This window comes from Nymphaea colorata, chromosome 1 (assembly GCF_008831285.2).
Source record: "Nymphaea colorata isolate Beijing-Zhang1983 chromosome 1, ASM883128v2, whole genome shotgun sequence".
Lineage (NCBI taxonomy): Eukaryota > Viridiplantae > Streptophyta > Magnoliopsida > Nymphaeales > Nymphaeaceae > Nymphaea > Nymphaea colorata.
Genome location: NC_045138.2, coordinates 35,540,997 through 35,560,200, shown reverse-complemented (window position 1 = coordinate 35,560,200; position 19,204 = coordinate 35,540,997). Strand labels below are relative to the sequence as shown.

Below are 19,204 nucleotides of genomic sequence, written 5' to 3'. Positions count from 1 at the left end.
ATATTACTTTATTTATTTACAAATAAAAATATAAATTATAATGGAGAATTACACAAACTTTCAATATTTAAAAAAAAAAAAAAAACCTGACATGATGAATAGTGTACGCGACGTGTGCCAACCTTGTATCTATCAATGAATCGAATGGATTGGCCATATATAATTTAGGACGTTCGATTCAAATTGAACGATTCATTCGGATTAACTCAACTCGATCCTTCCAATATCTAATTGAAACCGTTTAAGCAGCTCCAGTCGTGTTCATCTCACTAAACATTCATGGAAAAAAATAAGAAGAAAAGAAAGTGAGAAGTCAGGTGTGAGATGCGAGTGTAAGTAAAGATGTTAGAAAGTTTTGGCTGAGTGGCACTAATTTAAAAATCGAGGAGTAATAGCCAATGAACGATGAGGGGTGCCACTACATGAATAAGCAAATGGATAAATAGATCCCATGGGCAATTAATTTATACAAGGCCATACATAGCACTTGGGAAAACATCGTTTTGGACTTAATTTTTGCCAAATTTGGCTTCTAGTTCGCCATTATTGATGTTTCTTTATTTAAAGAACATGATCTAATTAGGTGAGGGGGTTTTGGGCAGCACGGCAATCGCATGTCTCGGCGGTCGGCGGGCGAGACAGGTAGTATTTGCTCACACGTTCCACAGCCATAGAGACCTGCACAAGATGCAAAGTCGCGTCAGCGGCAACTTCTTCTGCTTAATTAATTTTCAGATCCATCTGCCCTCTTGCTTTGTTCTTGAGAGGGAGAGGGAGAATATTGAAATCATAAATTTCGAAGTCAGGTGAATCCCCTGAGTCGACCGATATTTCAACTGAATCGACAAGGTCTAATTTCTGTAACCCTGGTTTTCTCCGGATGCCAGAGGAGACAGCTCAATTACTGAACGCTATACTCGATGCCGGTGCACGCCTGCAATTTCGTGTAGCCATGAAAGGTAGGAATGCCGGAAATGCTTGGAATTAAATTTCAAGGCCTTCATGAATCCCCAAAATAAATGGAAACTCTAACTTCAAAAGGAATTCCATTGAAGACCGACTTTTGTTAGACACCGAATTCGCCTTAATTTTTTCTTCTGCAAATGTCATTTTTTTCTTTCTTCTTAGTAAACGGGAAGGGGACCCTACTCCCCAGCAGCGTTGCATTGGACTGCACCTTAATTGGCTGAAGACCTACTATTAACATTGTTTTTGGCCATAAAGTAAAACATTATTCGTTTTTATTCTATTTTTTGGCGTCAAATTGGTGATCGAAATACTGCTGATTGATGTAAGGCTGTTTACCTGTTTGTCCCAATCGGTTCTCCACGTTAAGTAGACTAATACAAATGTTTGAAGAGCAGTGCCGAAAATCATTCCAATCCACACTCCCTGCGAGACAAACAAACATGTACTATGCAAATATAAGTGAGGATGATTTTGTTTTCCTTGCAAGTATAAGCTTCTATTAGTTATGAGTATTGATTCAGGTCAGACGCCCGAATTAAAGAGTTCCAGAACTTGAGTTGGATTCGCTAAAAACGAGCAGACAATAAGCTAAGCTACACAATGCTTACTTCAACTTGAAGCCCCCAAACGTACCCCAGCACAGCTCCCAAGGGAAGACCAATGAGGTAGTAACAAGCAAGATTCACGTAGCCCACCAAGCTTTGCCAACCTGCACCAGTAGCAACACCTGTGCGCGTGCAGCTAATTTTAGATGCATCAGTAGTTGACACATACAAATAATTGAACAGCAATTAAGTTTCCAACGCATGGGTTGCATTAAGAATGAAATTATATTGTTTCAAATTAATTAAGGACATTGTTGCTTGTGGTTTATCAGAGGATTCTCTCTATGATCTCCCAGAGGTACTCAATCACTCTGCTGTGGCATATATTTGCAAGCTACCTGTAGCAAAACATTTAAACAATTGCTACATGGCAGCACTTTTCACAAGCTTTCGAGCAGTATCTTTAAATAAGATCGTGGAGCATACGTTCGGCTTCTAAGAGGGAAAAGCACCTGAGAGCACTGGTTGAACACTGTTGAGTAAGATGGAGAGAGCCAACCAAGAAGAGAGGCGTGAAACCGCTTCCACCACCTTTCCGTCGTCCGTGAACACATAGGCAACACGTCCTCCAACTGCCATGAAGATCAGGAACAGTAGGAAGCCAATGGCAAATGAAGTCCCCACCACGACCAGGATAGAGAACTTCACTGCACTTGCACTTCCTCTTCCCAACTCGTTAGAGACCCTCACACTGCAATTTCATATATGAATATGTCATGAATATTTTTTCTCCAGCACTCTCTAACTTATGAAATGCCCACATGCATGCGTACATTAAATTTACACAAGGAATAGCATTTTGCATAGATAGGCAACATAAATTAAGCGCTTGACAGCATAAAAGCTGGACCCAAGATCCGCTAGCTTGGGCCATGAACATGGCAAAGAAGAGGTCTTAAACATTGGTCAATTTGGCATTTCGCATTAAAAATAGATCAAGGCATTACACTGTGAACAACTAAAATATCATCTACCCGCATGTTTAATATGAGTGCTACAAATAAATCGCGCTCTATAAAGTGAGTGCTACAAACAAATTGCCCTCTACGAACGATGTCGCTCTGTCTGTTTCTTTGAGATTTCCATACCTTCCTATTACTTCCCTTTGCTGCATCAAATAAATCCTCATTGGGTTCACAATTCACGCAGGGTTACAACTTGACGACCCAATACTGAGAAATTGACTTTTCAATCTCTGTATTAATTATATATATATATATATACACAGAGAGAAAGAGAGAGAGAGAGAGAGAGAGAGAGAGGAAGCATTTAGTTAATTAACTTCAAAATTTTCAGATCTTAATGTTATACATTAAGAATTAGCAAAGCGACAAAGTTGCCGTACCTGGCTGCAGCAAGGAATCCCAGGGATATCATCATCTCCTACCCGTTTATGTTGAGGCTGTGAACAAACCGACGAGGATTATACTGAAACGACGTTGTTGTGAGGTACGTACTGTCTTAGACAAATTATGGTTCAAACAACCCAAGTTTAAGAACTAATTAGATACGATGACGTACCAGATAGAAAGAGCATCAGTGGCAATCTTAGAGTCTCTCATGTTTCCCGTCAGTAAGACAAGTGCCGAATTGTACCAGAGCTCCAAACTGTTCACACAACCAGCGTGGCGATCGAGATCGTCACAAAATTGACTATCTATGCTGTAAGCATCAACCAATTAATGGGGTTCAGATAAAGCGTTGAACACATGGCATGAGGCTTCTTCGCCCTCTACCCCGAGGTTCGTCAGTTTTATGACGTGCTAGACATTTTTCTGATCAGTCGTCGAACCAGGAGGATGAATTCATCGTTGATGCATTAACTATAGCTATTTCTCTCACCACCCTAAAGTTGGAAGGCCCCAGTAGGGAGGGGAGAGGAGGCCTGAGAAGCCATATATATATATATATATGCATTTAATTTTGTCAACCATGTGTCGGGGTTCGAGTTATTGTATCAAAATGTACCAAGCTAGCATACCCAGTTTCCTGTAGTAAATGGCCTCATGAATGCTACCAGTACTCTTAACCAGAACCCTTCTCCATGAACTCCAAATCCAGATCTTTTCAGAATTGGTGTACACAGTAACACGGGGATAAATTAATTAAACATAACAGTGAGCAATCTTGTGAACTAAGTTTACACTGATGGATTACTGAAAAGTGAGGTGAAGGACCTTACCAGATCATTACACCTGACGAAGCGGAGAGCTTAACCACTGGCCAAAGGTTGGCGAATGAACGAGTGGAGAAGCCTGTCCATGTTCTCGGGCAGCCACCACAGAAAACAAAGAGAAACTGTCCAACGTTTGGTATCCAATAGGCAAGGTTCATGGAGAACATGACCCCATGAACCCCCCAACCCGGCTTTGATGAAATAAGCCATGAAAGGGATACGTGAAGCAATATGGAGAGAGCTGCCAAGTAGCTAATAATCAAGTTCTTGCTCTGTGACTGAAGATACATCTGGAGCGTGTAGGAGAAGAGGAAAGCGTATAGGACGGGAATGAACCAGAGAGATATGGAGGCAGAGGCTTGTGCTATCTCCTCCGCCTGACCAACCAGCGCTAGGATGGTCGGTGCAAAGATGAAAAGAGGGAGTAGCAAGGTGGCGGTGCAGAGGAGCACGATCCATGACTGCTGAAGATAGATGCCCAGCATGTGGTGCCGTCCTGCCCCATATGCCTGCCCGCAGAGCGTCTCCAATGCACTCGACATCCCCAACTTCATGCAACCATTAACCAAACAATGTTATCAGAAAATGCTTAAAATCTACGAACACACACATCCCTTTTTATCTTTTTTATTTGTATTTATCATAGTTATGCTCATGACTTTGATGTTTCAGAACATGAAAATTTTAATGCTTATAGTTTTAGTCGGGTTGTCAGATTGAATTTTATAAGCTACCAATTTTGAGAAATTTCTTTTGATCATTGAATTGTGTCAACCGTCGCGGAATCCCATTTTCAGATCTAAATAAATCAATTGCTTTGGGCTGCATGTCCGGCTGAGCTGAGATGGTCAATGATTAAAGCGCTAATTAACAAAAGCCTATTGATTCCCATTTTGTCGGACGTCTCCAAACCGACAATAAAAATCTATTGATTACTTCGTCTTTATTAAGAGTCGAATGGAACTTATTTTTTCTTTAAAAAGAAAATTGTTATCCGATGGCAAAAGTTCCCTCCATACCGATACCAAGGGCGTTTGGTGGCCTTGAGTTTCATATCCAAGATGATCTAGATCCAAACTGCTGTAAAGCCCAGTTTCCATATCCACGGTTAAAGGAAAACCATGGATTTACGGTCCAATTATACACAGCAGTCGTAGCGGATGACCCTGTTTGTACTAGTGTAACGGGGAGGGGCGAATAAACACATCCATGGAATTTGAGATGAGTCCACTTTGGATTTGAGACCCGATTGCGGCGACAAGGGGTAACTTCCCCTAATCTGCGGTCCGCCCTTTATATTAATATTAATAGAAAAGAAGTGGCCGCGGGTCGAAGAAAAGACATGTTGGTGATATCATCCTTTTGCCATCTTACCCTATGGTTAGAACCAAGCCATTTGATCAGATGCACATGTGAATTATCATGTTTCTTTGAGGCCATGATCTGATTTGAATTGGTTCACCATTTAGACATCCAAGTAAAAGGTTCATTCCCTTCGATATTATTAAGAGCCAAAAATATGGTGCTTAACTACTTATTTTGAAATTAAAAGAAAAAAAAATAAAGTAGTTTGAGATGCCTCATATAAGTGTAATAAATAAATCCAGACGCCTCAAAAAAGACCTGATAATTAACCATATCCAACCGATCAAGTGCGTGCCTTGAAGCCAACCGCTCAAATCTGTGGTTGATAGATTCCGATTCGAGGTGATTTGAGATCCAAGAAGATTCACATCCATCAAAAACTCATAGTAGCTCACGATTTCAAGCAAGTTGAAATGCATTCGTGGATTCGTCATGGTTGATTTCCTTGTAAGTCTATCTAGCTTTTTAAGTCATATTTTCTAGCAAATCAATGACATGGCGTCATGTCTTGAAATGTTAGAGCGGCCTGCCTTTCACATATACGTAAATGAATGTATAGGTCAGACTGCGATCGTCTGAAATTTTAGATACAGAAACCAACTGAACGGAGAGCTCCGAATCTGTACAGTATGAGACTGCAAACTAACTCAAAGGTAAGAATTACCAGGACTCCACTGCTGAAGCGGGCAAGAACTGTAAAGATCAGTGCGAAGGCGGCGAGGTCTGTTGTGCCGCCGATGTGGCCGACGTAAGCTTGGCCGATGACGGGGATACCGAACGTTGTAAACCTTGTGAAGATGGCAGGTGCAGCAACCACCCACAGCTTCTTGGACTCCTCCCACACCCTTTGGCGCAGAGGACCTCCCTCCTCCTCACAGCCTGAGGTACTAATTAGAAGCCGTGTTCCAAGATCGTTCTCCATTCCTTCGCCCCTGGGAGGGAGGTGTGCAGTGAGACGCTGGAGGGAGATCTCCGGAGGAGGAGGATTAACCCTGCCTAATCCAGGCTGGCTGTAATGAATTGGATCATCCTGGAGGTTGGTGTATCATATATAAGCCTACGTACGGTTCATTTACTATTTGAATGGGACACAGTAATGGGTTAATTACCCTGAACTGATACCTATGGAGTGAAGTTTGAATGACTGAGGTTTGGAGGTGGTCCAGAGTTCCATACTCTTTGGTAGGAGTCGATTCAACATCCTCTCAGCTGCGCAGAAACAAACAGAAAACGATCGATCGCAGCAATAAAACTAAAGATGGAAGAGCATCTCGCGTTTACACGGGACGATACCTTTCCATGCATCTTTACGCTGCAGAGGCCCATCAATTAAAATTCTGACCCCATGAATGTGGTCGGCAAGATCCACCAAATTGTCTGGAGGTCATTCCTTTTATTCAACAGTGAAAACTTGTTCCGGACACCTTTTTCCAAGTCAAGTCCACGTAAAAGAAGGGAAACACGTTCATCTCTCACACACGAAAGCGTCGGCCATGTCCATCTGACGGTTGATCAGATATGACTTCTGCGTTCGGTCCAACTGGTCGTGACCGTCCAGCAGCAAATGGATTGGACCTTTAAGCTAAAGCTTATTTCTGTCACTGCGTTCTTATACACAGTAAACGTGGTAGTCTCATCGAGGTCCAAATCCAATCGTATCTCTTTTTGCAGGACCTTTTGTTTGCATCTTTGCATTTTTTGGTTTTTGCGGCAGACATAGACCGTCATTGTCGGAAATAATTCTGGCCTGCTCTTACCTGTGTACACCTCGAAAATGCTACGTTTCACTGACATCCATAGATCTGATATTTAAGATCTTAGGTTCCTGTGAATTTCAGATCCACGGTCAAACAGTTTTCTATAAAGGTTGGGTCCTTGAGTGGGTTAGCGAAAAAAAAAATGATGGGGTTTGGTAAGTAGTCAACTTTCGTTTAGAATCTTGAAAACATTAACCATGTACGGCAGAAAAAAAAAAAAAAAAGACACCAATATATAAATCTAAAACAGTACCTTAGAACAGTACCTTGTTGCACCAAAAGCATTAAAAAGATGTCAAAGTGAGAGCTCCGACCTGGACCCCACCCACTCACCAAAAAAATGACTGCAGCAGGGCCTGCATATCTCCAGTACTTTTTTAAAAAAGAAAAAAAAGAATAAGCCTCAGCTACAGTTGCAAATATGAGCATGCTTACGTCATTGTTCTGTGTCACCCCATTTCAAACTTTTTTGAACTCGACAACTATAAACCCACATAGGTCCCATACCTTATCGGCAAGATGTCAGCTGATGCGCTCAACGCTCAATATGGAGCGACATTAACGTTGCCTCATCTCATGAATTCCCTCGAATAATCAATAAAAAAAATTAGGGCAACCTTTCTCAAGTATGAACCTCGGATACAGTTTAAAAGTAGACCAGAAGTGGAACACCTTTGTGCCATTTATTACCAATCAACTCTGTTACGCACACAAAGGACCAATTTACCATATCAACAAAAGAAAGAATCAAGGGAAAAAACAACAACAATATATACAATCGTCTGCAACAACGCACAGGACCTTTCCCGCTACATCAGCTAAGCAGCGAGTGTAACCCAATGCAGGGATGGATAATCAATAGGCAATCTCATGGTTAGTCGATCACTTCTGCGTTAAAACGGAAGAAATGCCACTTCAGCTGAAAGTACGGCATCTATCATTGTGATGATGACGGCGATGAGTTTGCAGCATCAGAAAACATGCCCAATTCTTAACGGGATCCAAATTCCTTGTTCCAACGTTCAAGTTCTTCCCACTTGTGCTTCACCGTGCTCGGTCTAATGACAGCCATGGCTTGCTGAAAATCTTCATATCTCAGAGGCCGCACCTGTAGAAAATTATGAAACAAGTGTCACAAAATGCACAGAAGGCAGGACGAAGGGGCCAGAAGACCGTCACAAATTGCAAATTCAATCTTAGTTTAGCATAAACGTTGCAACCTGCATATTGAACAGGATGGTTAATTCTGAAGGATGAGTAAGAACATGCTAAAATTTCACTGTTGTCTCGAGAGAATTACATTTATGGCACTCAACAACCCAGAAACAAACAATCAGGCCTCAAGAACCTCAATCATGCTAACAAAGAGAAGACATTGAAATGAGCAGTTGACGATACTTCCTGGCAGCATGGATTTGGCAATTTAAATGACTAAGGTATGACAACATGAAAATACAATTGACCATCTTGTTAACTGTTTGCAAAACACCAGCACAAGTACTACTGTGGAACATGTTATCGAGAAAAACCAAGCATGTCAGCAACAACTGCAGAAGCATTCGGAATGTCTTCGCTTGGGACGGATTCCACAACTGTAATGATGACCATGTGAAAGTGCATAATTGACCTCATCATAAGAAGAACCAGAAAGCACTCCAGGAGATGGAAAAAACATCAGCAAAAACTTAGCTGGAAATTTTATACAAAACCTCATACAGTACATGAAAGAAGACATACTTTTCCTTGAAGATTTCTGGGTGAGAGAATATTTCCAACTCCAGAAATGGGAGTCAAAGCCCCCACTTTTCCCCTTGTCCCTATGGTACAAGGCTGCGTTGGGGCCTTCAGTGTCAACTTGGTACTGTGCTCCACCTCATATGGGCCATGGGCACAGTGCCCACAAGAATCAAGCTGGTGAAATGGGAATTACATGACCCCAGCCTGACCAGCTACTTTACGCCCCATGAGGTCATCCGCTCAAAGATTTCAAAACAAAAAGGGCACAACTAAAAATAGATGGACATCCACCATGGATCAGATTTAACAAATAACATGATTTATATGAGGATGCAGTGCAACAAAAGTTATGTAACTTATGTTGCAAAAGACATTAAAACAATGAAAGAGTTTCTCTGTGCAATTATGGCAAAGAAAGAGCACCAAATCGCCTACCTGATTTGCCTTAATATGGAGAATCTGTGGACCAAGTTCTCTGATTGGCATCAGCGCAGCTTCTTCACATAAAGCTTGCAAATCACTACCAGAATATCCTGCATGTTTTGAAGACCAATATTCTAAAAAATAAACAGAAATAAGAGCCACAGACACAATGTTTGCAAAAATGGCATACCTGCGGTTTCTCTCACAAGTCTTTCAATTTCATGATCTATCACCAAAGACATACCACAAACAAAACTAACTCAAATTAGTTTCATATTAAAATAATAATGTTTTCAATAGTGCATAATTTCAGTTCTTTTGCTTTTTTGTTTCTTTGATGCCATCCCACAGTTTTTATGTTCATACAAGTACAATTATTTTAACAGAAGCTATAAAAGACCATCTTGTACACAATCTAGATGCGAAACAAAAACTATGACATGTAACCCAGAAACAGAGATACTTACCAGGTAAAGAGAAAGCTTGACCTTTTAGCTGATGCTTCAGAAGAAGCCTTCTTACTCTTTCATCAGGCAAGGGAACATATATTCTCTTCACCTGGCCACAGTATGCAATAAGGTCATGATCTAATGTTGATCCAAAATTCATCATACATATTACTATGTGAAACAAATGATATCATCTGTCCCCTGAAGTGTTCTTTTTCTGGTTTCTCAATATGTACAACTGCAATATGACAAGAAATAAACATATCTGAGATATTCATAGTATATCAAACTTTAATGACAGCCATCCTTAGAACATGAATATTTTTCTCTGCAATATGCATATAAAAGTGAAATCCAGACAATGACATGCACAGAATCTCTCTCTGAACGAAGGCCTTCGGGTAATGATTAAACTCACTCTAAATGCATGGGTCGGTGACTCAGTATTCATAAACAAAGATGGAATGTTTCTCTAAGACCAGCAGTAGAGATTTCCCTGCCACAGTAAACATACAGGTAGAAAACCCCATCTATTTTAAGGAAAAGGAAGACAAAGTAACAGATAGTACATACTTGACCATTCACCACTGCACAACTGTAACTACCTAAAGACACCAATGCAGGCAATGTAGTAATAGCCAGCTCTTACCAATCTCCTAAGAACAGCATCATCCAATTCCTGAGGCTTATTAGTTGCACCTGAGCAACAATACAAGTATTCAACAATTAACCAAAGTGATGAATTAGGTTACGGAATATGACAGCCAACAATTGAATCACACAAAAAAGTAAGTATAAAGTTACATCTAAAAATAGCTATCAATTTTTTAAAACAATAGACCAAATTCTGAGCATTGTTCTTGTGAAAATCAGAATAATACATCTAGACCAAAAAAATTTCCCTGCAAATCCAAGTTATTTCACTATTTTATCAGTTTCAACAACATAACAACTTGTAATCTATTTCAATTTTTTTCACATATAAAAAATAGGACGTATCTGTGAACTATGGAAGCATAAGCTCCAGATGGTCAGAATCTAACCATTTGTTCCTGTTAGTTATGCATAATGGCAATGATGCTAATCTCTGAACTTTTGAACTAATGATTGCAATTAAGCAAAAAGCAAGAGAGCATTACAGCCTTGAATTCATATCACAAAGAGTTAAATTAGATATCTTGCCTATCACAATCACCAGATCATTCGAGTTAGATGCCACACCATCAATTTGAACTAAGAATTCTGATTTCAGCCTTCTGCTTGCCTCATTTTCATTTGCCTCCCTTGCAGACATAATACTATCAATCTGCAAGATTAGCATACAATCAAAATATAAGTTAGAGCCACAGTATAAGAGAACTTTGATAGGTAAGAAGGTCAAATGAATTCAATGGTGTTTGTTTGAGAGATATTAAAGTATTGATGCCTGTAAATTGGTCCCTGTATAACACCTGTTTTGTGATGATAGAATAGGGGAAGCAGATTTGAAAAAAATAGCACATTAGTTTAATAGCTCAATTGTTTCAGAGGAAAGAAAATTGCTTCAACATTTAAACAAAATGATGCTAGTACAGTATGTCAAACTACCTCATCAATAAAAATAACTGATGGTTGTCTAGCAACGGCAACAGAGAAAAGAGTCTTCATAAGTTTCTCAGCCTCTCCCACCTGTTCCATCACCGTGTATCCAGTAAAATATTTTTTACATAATAAATAACACTCTATAGTCTATACATCAACATTGAGTAAGTTTTTACCCATTTTGAAGTCAAGGAAGATGCTGAAATATTGAAAAATGTTGCCTCTGATTCCGAAGCAACAGCTTTTGCAAGCATAGTCTTTCCATTGCCAGGTGGACCAAAAAGAAGCAATCCTGCATGTGGAAAGGGCATATTAAGAACAATCCAGAACAGACAAGTTTGCAAATACACATACACACACACACACACACACACACACATGTATATATATATATATATATATATCACTAGTACCTCTAGCTGGTCTTCGAAGGCCAGTGAATAAATCTCTCCTCTTTGTTGGAAGGATAACCATTTCTAGCAATGCTTGTTTTGCTTGATCAAGACCGGCTGCACAGAAATAGACAAACGAGATGTAACCGGCGTATGAAATAGTTTGTCATAGCAGTCAACTTTATGGTTCACTTACCAACATCATCCCATTTAACGGCAGGACTTCGGTCAATTATTGCACTGTTTATCATTTCAACAAGTTTGGCATCATAGCTACTTATCTGCTCTTGATTAGATAGCGATCTCCCTATAGGAATCATTTTTGAGCTTCTCGTGGTATTAACTGCTTTTGGAGGAGCAACACTTGATGCAGCATAAACTGGTTTTTCCAATCCTGTGCTCTTAGGGATAGATTTCATCCGTGGGGATGTATAACCAGAGGCATTCTGTAGTAGAAAGGTTGGAACAACTAAATCTTCTAGGCCATGCAAGACAAAATTAATAGAAGACCATCGTGACTTGATTTGTCATTCCATTTCTTGTTTTTTTGGTCATTTCCATGTTCATTGGCAAACAAAATTTACAATGCTTAAATCATTCCAAATCACATAAGTTATCAAATGGAAAAGAAAATAGTTTATGTTGTAAATAAACCAGATTTGGTTCATTCATATGCGCACATGGCAATCCTGTCAATGAGAATCATATTTCACACCTTCAGAATCTCAGATGTAGAAATTACATTGTTTCACATTTGAATTCATCTATAAACAAGAAAGTGCAGGAAGATATGGGCAAATTTTCTGTAGAACAGCAGGAAACAAAATACATGAGGAAATAGTGTACATGACCATAGACCACCAATAAATTTTAAGTGTAAAGAAAAGAAATTTGCTGCATACCTTATCCATCAATGTGTTGCCATGAACTACAGCCCATCGTTTGGAAGCCAGAGGAAGAAAAAGGAAAAAAGGAAGAAAGAGATCAGAGTGACCAGATAATTAGAACAAAAAATAATGAAATCACCCAGAATATGAATATGTATGTTATCTTCCAATGCAATGTGCAATGAAGAAATGAAGAAACAAAACAATGATATAATCATTAAATATTCCTCCAATACCTGAACGTCGTCTAAGAACTTGTAGCCTATCTAAAACTTGCCCTTCCCACTTCAATATCTTTTGATAATACGAGTTCACTTTCTCCTGTTCACTTCATCAAAACCCCATCAATGGACTCAGTGACATGACATGCTACAGACGAAATACTATGTTGCTTCTCAAAATATCTCAAGCTATTTTCAAATTACTTTATCCACCAAGAACATATTTATTCACAATTTTAAGTTACAGAGCAAGAAGTAATGCAAAGATAAAAAGGCTAATCAGGTCAAAACTAGAACACATATAAAGTAGCAATTTTACCTATATAATATAAGCAATAACAAGACTATCAAAATACACTAAATAGCAAATGTTCAAGTTGTACTTGTTAGGCAGACAAGCACACAAACATGGACACATACGGCTCCACATACACATACATATATATGAGTATATTCATTCGTATACATACATGTGTGTGTATAAATTTTCTTTCTATAACACTTTCCAATACAAAATTGTGTACTTAATTAAAGCTTAGTAATGCCATACATCTTAATTTTCTATTAACAGAAAAAGGTTCCTCCTTGTAGGTCATGTGTCTCACATTCTAATAGGGGGTATGCTTTCCCCGGCAAGGAAGGTCGTACAATTTTCTAGAATTGTTTCGATACTGCGGCTCAGAATTCCCATGAAGGTGGATTTATCTATAAATTGACTTTCTATGAAGTGATTTGATTGATTCTGGAATATTGACATAGCTACTCCGGCGTTTTGAGTATTCGCATGTTTGCAATTTAATTCCCAAACAAATTCCTGAAAATATTTATGTTTAGAATAGCATATGTTCTGAATTGAATGTCGGTAATAGAATTGAGACTTTGAGAACTGGAAGGCCTAATTTGTAACATTGCTATCACACCTAAACACTGGCCATGCACGCCCAGTTCATTGTTATATACCTAAAAGAAAACACCAAACCTTCGACATGTTTTTAGAGTACGCACTAACATTCTTCAAAATAATCCCTCTCTCCAAACAAAATTGATCAGCAAAACAATTCTATTACCGACTTTCTATGAAGTGATTTGATTGATTCTGGAATACTGACATAGCTACTCCGGCGTTTTGAGTATTCGCATGTTTGCAATTTAATTCCCAAACAAATTCCTGAAAATATTTATGTTTAGAATAGCATATGTTCTGAATTGAATGTCGGTAATAGAATTGAGACTTTGAGAACTGGAAGGCCTAATTTGTAACATTGCTATCACACCTAAACACTGGCCATGCACGCCCAGTTCATTGTTATATACCTAAAAGAAAACACCAAACCTTCGACATGTTTTTAGAGTACGCACTAACATTCTTCAAAATAATCCCTCTCTCCAAACAAAATTGATCAGCAAAACTAAACCAGCAATTCAGATTTCTTAATCGTTTTGGAACAAGAAAAGAAAACATAAACAACCTAAATATAACAAATAACATCTGAATCACCCAAAAGAAAATATATATATGTGTGGGGAAAGCCAAAATGTTCATTGTCTTCGTGGTTTTGTCTTAGAACGATCAGAATCTAGTCGCATAAAGTAATCTTCCATCACAAACGCGGCAAGAAGATGAATTCAGTGGACCTGGCGTCTCACTTCCGCGAACCTAGACACAAAACCAGAAAGTCAGCTTACCTGGAGGAGACGAAGGAGGAAGCCCGCGCAGACTTGGCTTCGGACAGGATCGATCGGGCGTTGTTATAGTGAACGACCGCGTCGTCGGCCAAACCCCATTCCTCGGCGCGGACGGCCTTGTCTATCTCCTCCTTCGCCAGGTCGAAGTATCCCTTGAGCTTGTTCGCGACCCGTTCATTGGGGACGGCTGGCAGAACGCCTTCCATCTTCTGATCAAGCGGCGGCGGTTGCTCCTGCCGCTCCACCGAAGCTGCCGGATTTGGTCGACCAGAAAAGTAAGAAGTCAGGGAGTCGACGAGGCCCCGGAGATGAAAGCTCATCCTGGAGACCAAAAGGGAACAGAACGGGCTGAAAGAATCCGCATATGTGTCTTCCCTCGCTGAAGGGCACGCTTCTTCTTCTTCTTCTTCTTTCTTCTCGCAGACGAAAGGCAACGGGAAGAGAGCGAGTTAAACGGAGTTCACTTGCATCCGTTTTTTCCTCTTTTATCACTACAGAGGGAAATCTGTTGGCTGAATCGGCCGACTCGAATCGAGTCAGTGGAAAACAGATTCGATTCGGTTGCCAATTCAAAAGTACCAAGCGTCAGCAACTATTTATTTAAAATTATTTTGTGATTTCTTCTAAATTAAATTAGCGACCGTTTAAATTTTTATTTTTCAACAATTATTTTCTCAATACCGTAAAGCGATTCAAGCTCATTCAGCTGAGTTGGTGAACAAGCCGCCGCCGGTTCGGTTCCAGAATCAACTTTTTCTACACCTGGTGAGGCGAAAATGAAGTAACTAAACCGTATGCAAGACATTTTTAATATAAACTTATTGTATAGTTGCCTTGGAACTTCCGAGGTCTCCGGTCGATTTGTTCGTCCCGACCAGGAAGAGAGCAGGACTTCGGTTGGGGTCGGGTCGGAGACGGCCTAAGGGCCAAAACTACTCGTAGCTACGATCGCCTGGTGGCCCATCTGGTCCGACCTTTTTCCCTGCTCCCACGACTTGGCGTCCTCTCCCTCCCTCTCTCGGGTCCTTTCCGTCACACCCTTTTCTCTTGTGTTGCTCTGCTTATCGGAGGTTAGTTTCTTCCTCTCTTCTCCGATTATGCGCATGGGTTTCGTAATAGAAGCTATGTTTGCTGTGTTTGAGAAGAGAGATTTCTGGGTCTTTTAAATCGTTTTCTCTTTGATTCTCTGTTGGCCCGCTGATTGGTTGTGATTTTCTTTCTATGTTTTGGTTTGGTTTGGATAATTTTGCGTGTTTTATGTGACAGTTTACCTGGATTACTGATTTGGAGGAGTAAGCAGTAATAAGTAGGACCATCTGACGAGGTTCGGGTGGGAATGGAGGTGGATGGGAAGGAGATAATCTCAACGTCCACTCAGCTGATTGATTTGCTTCGTCGATTCCTTGGCGTCCAGCAGCGCAGGGCTGCTGCATATGAAAGACTGCGGAGGTATTCGAAGCACAACCAATTTCTGAATTATTCATAGTTATCGTGGGCGTTTGGAAGCGTCTCCTTAATCGGAAAGAAAACAAAATGCGCATGATTGAGAATTGCATCTCGAGTATATCAGAGTTTGTTTTTTAAGGAGAAGCGAATGCATGGAAAGACACCCTTCGGAAGTCGCCTCTTGTTGAGTGAGAACACGACGTTTCATTTTTTCAGCTTCAAGTTGGTATTTCGTAGAGTAATTTCCTAATGCAGTCATCCTGCGTTGTTGTTTACTGATGGTTACATATGCACACGATATGGACTAAGTTGATATTGGCTCATGGTTTAGAATCTCTGATGTTGTATTCTCGTGCGTCTGCATCCTAACTCAAAAGAATGGCCCTGAATAATTCATTTGGGTATTCTTCATATTAGCTCTGCTTGCTGCTGCGCCAGTACGACTAATAGCTTTGATGTTTTGACAGCCAAACCACCAAAATTAAGAAAGTAAGGTCAAGTGATGTAAAAATGCAAGTTGGTACGCCATGGCTTAAGAGAGTTCAGGATTCGCAACCTTTCTCCTTGGTTTTTGTATTTTTATGCACTTGTAATAAACAAAACTTCTGCGGAGTTCGTTAAAGGGTCTCCACCTATCAAGAAGGTTACTGGTTTCGCCACTGCAGAATGCATTTTATGGTTTTGGTTGTCTTATTTATTAGCTCCTACTGTGCATTAGGATATACTTATGTGCTGCAAACAGTATATTCATAACAAGCAAACAATCAATTCCTCTTATTGCTAGATATGATACAGGAGCAATGCGTTTAGTTAATGAGACTTTCCAGCTCAAGCAACAATACCATTATTGGCATCAGTACTTTGTAAACATGAGAATATCTCCTGATAAGTTTTGCCTGTGAGAAAATAAAAGAAAAGGATCAAGCATGCAAGGGTTTAAGGTATTCAGATACCAGAAGCCCACCCAAAGAGAAAAAAAGAAAAACAGAAGATATGCTTTTTGACAATTGAAAACTGAAGTAGTGAAGTATGATGATGTTGCCATGTTTATAGACTGCTGACTGTTTGAATTTTGAAGCGATTCTGTTGCTACGAGAGTTGTTTTTTACCCTCTGGCCACTGTCATAATATCATGATCTGTCGAAGTACTGCTGAATCGCTGATGCTCATGGCTATTACATCCAGAACTTAATTGGCAACTATGTTCGGAACCTTGACAGGGGCTTTGCAGAATATATGGTGACAGGAGGTGATGCAATCTATCAACAGCTTTGCAGTGAGATCACACTGGAGTTTAACGATTGTTCCAAACAAGTGGGTGATTATATTTCTGTCAAAATATTTAATTTGTCTGAAATCTCCATCCTCCTAATGCCTGCAAGGCCTTGTAATGATTTTTTTTTTAAGGTATATTAGGAGCTTGGTATTCACCGTGCAGGTTTCAACTCCTCAACCAATTGCTCATCAGTATCTTGCACTTAATTTTCATATAATCAATAGGGACACACACTACATTTTATTTCTCACTCTGTATGTAACTATGTATGCATATCCACGAACAATGCTTCTGCTTATGCATTCCTGTAAAGATACTGCTGTGTGAAAATAAAAAGCTACGTTTTGAAGGCTCGTATCATCCTTCTTGATGACAATATTTAATTGCCCCAATTGATTTTCTTTTATATTCTGGATAATTGGGTGGGCATGTTGGTGGCAGGCGGATGGCAAGAATAAGATTTTTTTTGTTTTTTTTGGTATCATTCTTCATACTATGTCGTGCAGCCATTTTTGTTCACGTATACTGAGAAATAATTTGACATCCACATCTTCAGGTCCTTGAAATGGAATCCGTGCTCTCAAATCCTGTGTTCCACCGAAATGATCTTGCTGACCTGCTGAAATCAGTTCAGGCACATGAAAAACAGAAGTTGCACCTGGTATGCACCTCACAATGGAGTGGCCTTTTAGCTGTTTGAATATCTCAGTGGGATTACTAACTCAAATTTGTGGATATAGTATGGTTTATGAAATGCTATTATATTCCCTGCATTTCATAGCGGGTTAAATTTTTGGTACCAGGCTTCTGTGCTTTGTTTCCTAATTTCAGATGCCAATCGAACTTGTTTCGTTTTTGGATCTATAAACTGCTTTTGCTTCAGATTCACTTCCAAAAATATTGGTGTCTTCTTTCTGCCCTAAAATAAGTTAACAGAAATTTTGTTCAAGGAAGAATTAATTAGTAAAGTATTTTTTTTACTGGCATAAGCAGTATGATGTGTTCTTGAAGCATTTTACTGAGCATAATTCTCTAGTTTTTATCGTAGGTTTGATGCCTTTATAAGATCCATGCCTTTAATCATTTTTTGAGTGTCTGGATGTGCAATGCTTTTTTTCTCTCTGTAGACACTGTTTGCTGTTTCTTGAAGATTCACTTTCGTGAACTTCCACTTTGTGATCAATTTCTTGTATTCCATCCAAAGACAGCAAGAATACAAGTGCTGAAGAAAGCTGGCAGGCCATCGGAGCGGCTCATAAGCCATGAAAAGTGCACGTTCACCAAGCCTACCGAGCATCAGTGCATACATGTATGCGAGATCACAGAAGCCACTGGAACGGAAGATGCTGAGGCAGACGCCGAGTATGACAATTCTTTGAATGAAGCCATAAGGGGAGTGCAGGATGCGGTAACGTGTATCAATGAACATTTGGAGGAAGTCAGATATGAAATTGACGCGCTAGAGGCCGTGTGATTACTCTTCTGTCTCCAGCATGTAAAGCGACTGTCAGTGAATGTCGGTTAATAAGAATTGCATGGTACATATTCCTAAGATTTCAGTCCACCGTGCATTTTAACCTCTTTGGGAGCTGGTGAGATGCCTGATCCTCGTCCCGGAGATGGTCGCCAATGGACTTCCCAGACCAGGAGTAGATTTTAGTCAGGCTAGTCACCTGACCCAGTCTCGGATATTACAACGGGTGCATTCATTGTAAGAAAAAATGAGAACTTTTCTTTTTTCAGCTTTTTTTTTTTTAGGGCGACATGGGTGTTACGGGGAGGCTCCTTTCGCGCCTCCCTATAACACATAACCTGTTCCATATTTCTTTTGCCTCTAATTTTAAACTTAATGGCTTCTGCAGTCTTCTTTAGTAAGAGCTATAGTTAAAAGGAAACCATGGAATGAGAGCTTTAAATAAACTTAGTTGTAGAAAAGCGTAGAGTAGCGATTCAGACTTTTTATTTGAGGTGTGGCTTTTATTAAAAACATCACAAAAGGTGGTCTCTCTTTAAGCATATGAAAATAGAAGCTAGAAGTGGAATTTTCACTATGAGAAAAATATTTCTCAAGAAAGTGAGAAACTACGATAAGAAGGATGAAGAGTCTAGTAACAGGAATAAACAGTACGTGCTTTTGTTTTGGAACTCTTGAGAGCCGCCTGCGGAAGTCTAACCTTGGACCTCCATTTGACGTTGAAGATAGAAACCTGCGACTGATTAAGGGGAATCGACCA

At 39.8% G+C, this 19,204-nt stretch overlaps 3 protein-coding genes across 6 annotated transcripts; 1 reads left to right on the top strand and 2 right to left on the bottom strand.

Moving 5' to 3' along the window:
- Positions 1–423: 423 nt before the first annotated feature.
- LOC116251637 (protein DETOXIFICATION 21-like) lies at positions 424–6,145 on the bottom strand. 4 transcript variants are annotated; one of them, XR_007572835.1, is made up of 6 exons: positions 5,780–6,145; positions 3,757–4,298; positions 2,027–2,265; positions 1,603–1,696; positions 1,306–1,392; positions 424–678 (listed from the first exon to the last, which is right to left on the bottom strand). XR_007572835.1 is itself a non-coding variant. In XM_031626017.2 (6 exons), exons 1-6 carry the CDS (start codon positions 6,035–6,037, stop codon positions 580–582), a joined length of 1,344 nt encoding a protein of 447 aa, XP_031481877.1. In that variant the 5' UTR covers positions 6,038–6,145; the 3' UTR covers positions 424–579. The 4 variants fall into 4 exon arrangements, 2 of the variants coding, with proteins under 2 accessions (XP_031481877.1, XP_049932824.1); XM_031626017.2 differs by having other exon boundaries at positions 1,578–1,696; XM_050076867.1 differs by lacking the exon at positions 424–678 and having other exon boundaries at positions 1,304–1,392; positions 1,603–1,710.
- Positions 6,146–7,525: 1,380 nt separating this feature from the next.
- Positions 7,526–14,725, bottom strand: LOC116251630 (uncharacterized). Its single transcript, XM_031626005.2, has 13 exons — positions 14,249–14,725; positions 12,578–12,669; positions 12,357–12,382; positions 11,651–11,900; positions 11,476–11,571; positions 11,239–11,354; positions 11,069–11,149; positions 10,664–10,787; positions 10,131–10,180; positions 9,500–9,590; positions 9,223–9,258; positions 9,045–9,142; positions 7,526–7,980 (listed from the first exon to the last, which is right to left on the bottom strand). Exons 1-13 carry the CDS (start codon positions 14,566–14,568, stop codon positions 7,864–7,866), a joined length of 1,497 nt encoding a protein of 498 aa, XP_031481865.1. The 5' UTR covers positions 14,569–14,725; the 3' UTR covers positions 7,526–7,863.
- A 347-nt stretch (positions 14,726–15,072) lies between these two features.
- On the top strand, positions 15,073–18,845 carry LOC116251644 (uncharacterized). Its single transcript, XM_031626028.2, has 5 exons — positions 15,073–15,318; positions 15,515–15,697; positions 16,915–17,008; positions 17,527–17,631; positions 18,175–18,845. Exons 2-5 carry the CDS (start codon positions 15,585–15,587, stop codon positions 18,442–18,444), a joined length of 582 nt encoding a protein of 193 aa, XP_031481888.1. The 5' UTR covers positions 15,073–15,318; positions 15,515–15,584; the 3' UTR covers positions 18,445–18,845.
- The last annotated feature ends 359 nt before the right edge of the window (positions 18,846–19,204 follow it).

Coding starts and splice junctions, on each gene's coding strand:
- LOC116251644 (XM_031626028.2), top strand. CDS start 15,585: ATGGAGGTGGATGGGAAGGAGATAATCTCAACGTCCACTCAGCTGATT. Junction 15,698..16,914: donor GCATATGAAAGACTGCGGAG/GTATTCGAAGCA, acceptor GAACCTTGACAG/GGGCTTTGCAGAATATATGG. Junction 17,009..17,526: donor TTAACGATTGTTCCAAACAA/GTGGGTGATTAT, acceptor CCACATCTTCAG/GTCCTTGAAATGGAATCCGT.
- LOC116251637 (XM_031626017.2), bottom strand. CDS start 6,037: ATGGAGAACGATCTTGGAACACGGCTTCTAATTAGTACCTCAGGCTGT. Junction 1,697..2,026: donor TGTTCAACCAGTGCTCTCAG/GTGCTTTTCCCT, acceptor GCACGCGCACAG/GTGTTGCTACTGGTGCAGGT. Junction 1,393..1,577: donor TTTGGGGGCTTCAAGTTGAA/GTAAGCATTGTG, acceptor TTTGTCTCGCAG/GGAGTGTGGATTGGAATGAT.
- LOC116251630 (XM_031626005.2), bottom strand. CDS start 14,568: ATGAGCTTTCATCTCCGGGGCCTCGTCGACTCCCTGACTTCTTACTTT. Junction 9,591..10,130: donor ATGCTGTTCTTAGGAGATTG/GTAAGAGCTGGC, acceptor TACTGTGGCCAG/GTGAAGAGAATATATGTTCC. Junction 9,143..9,222: donor ACTTGTGAGAGAAACCGCAG/GTATGCCATTTT, acceptor CAAAACATGCAG/GATATTCTGGTAGTGATTTG.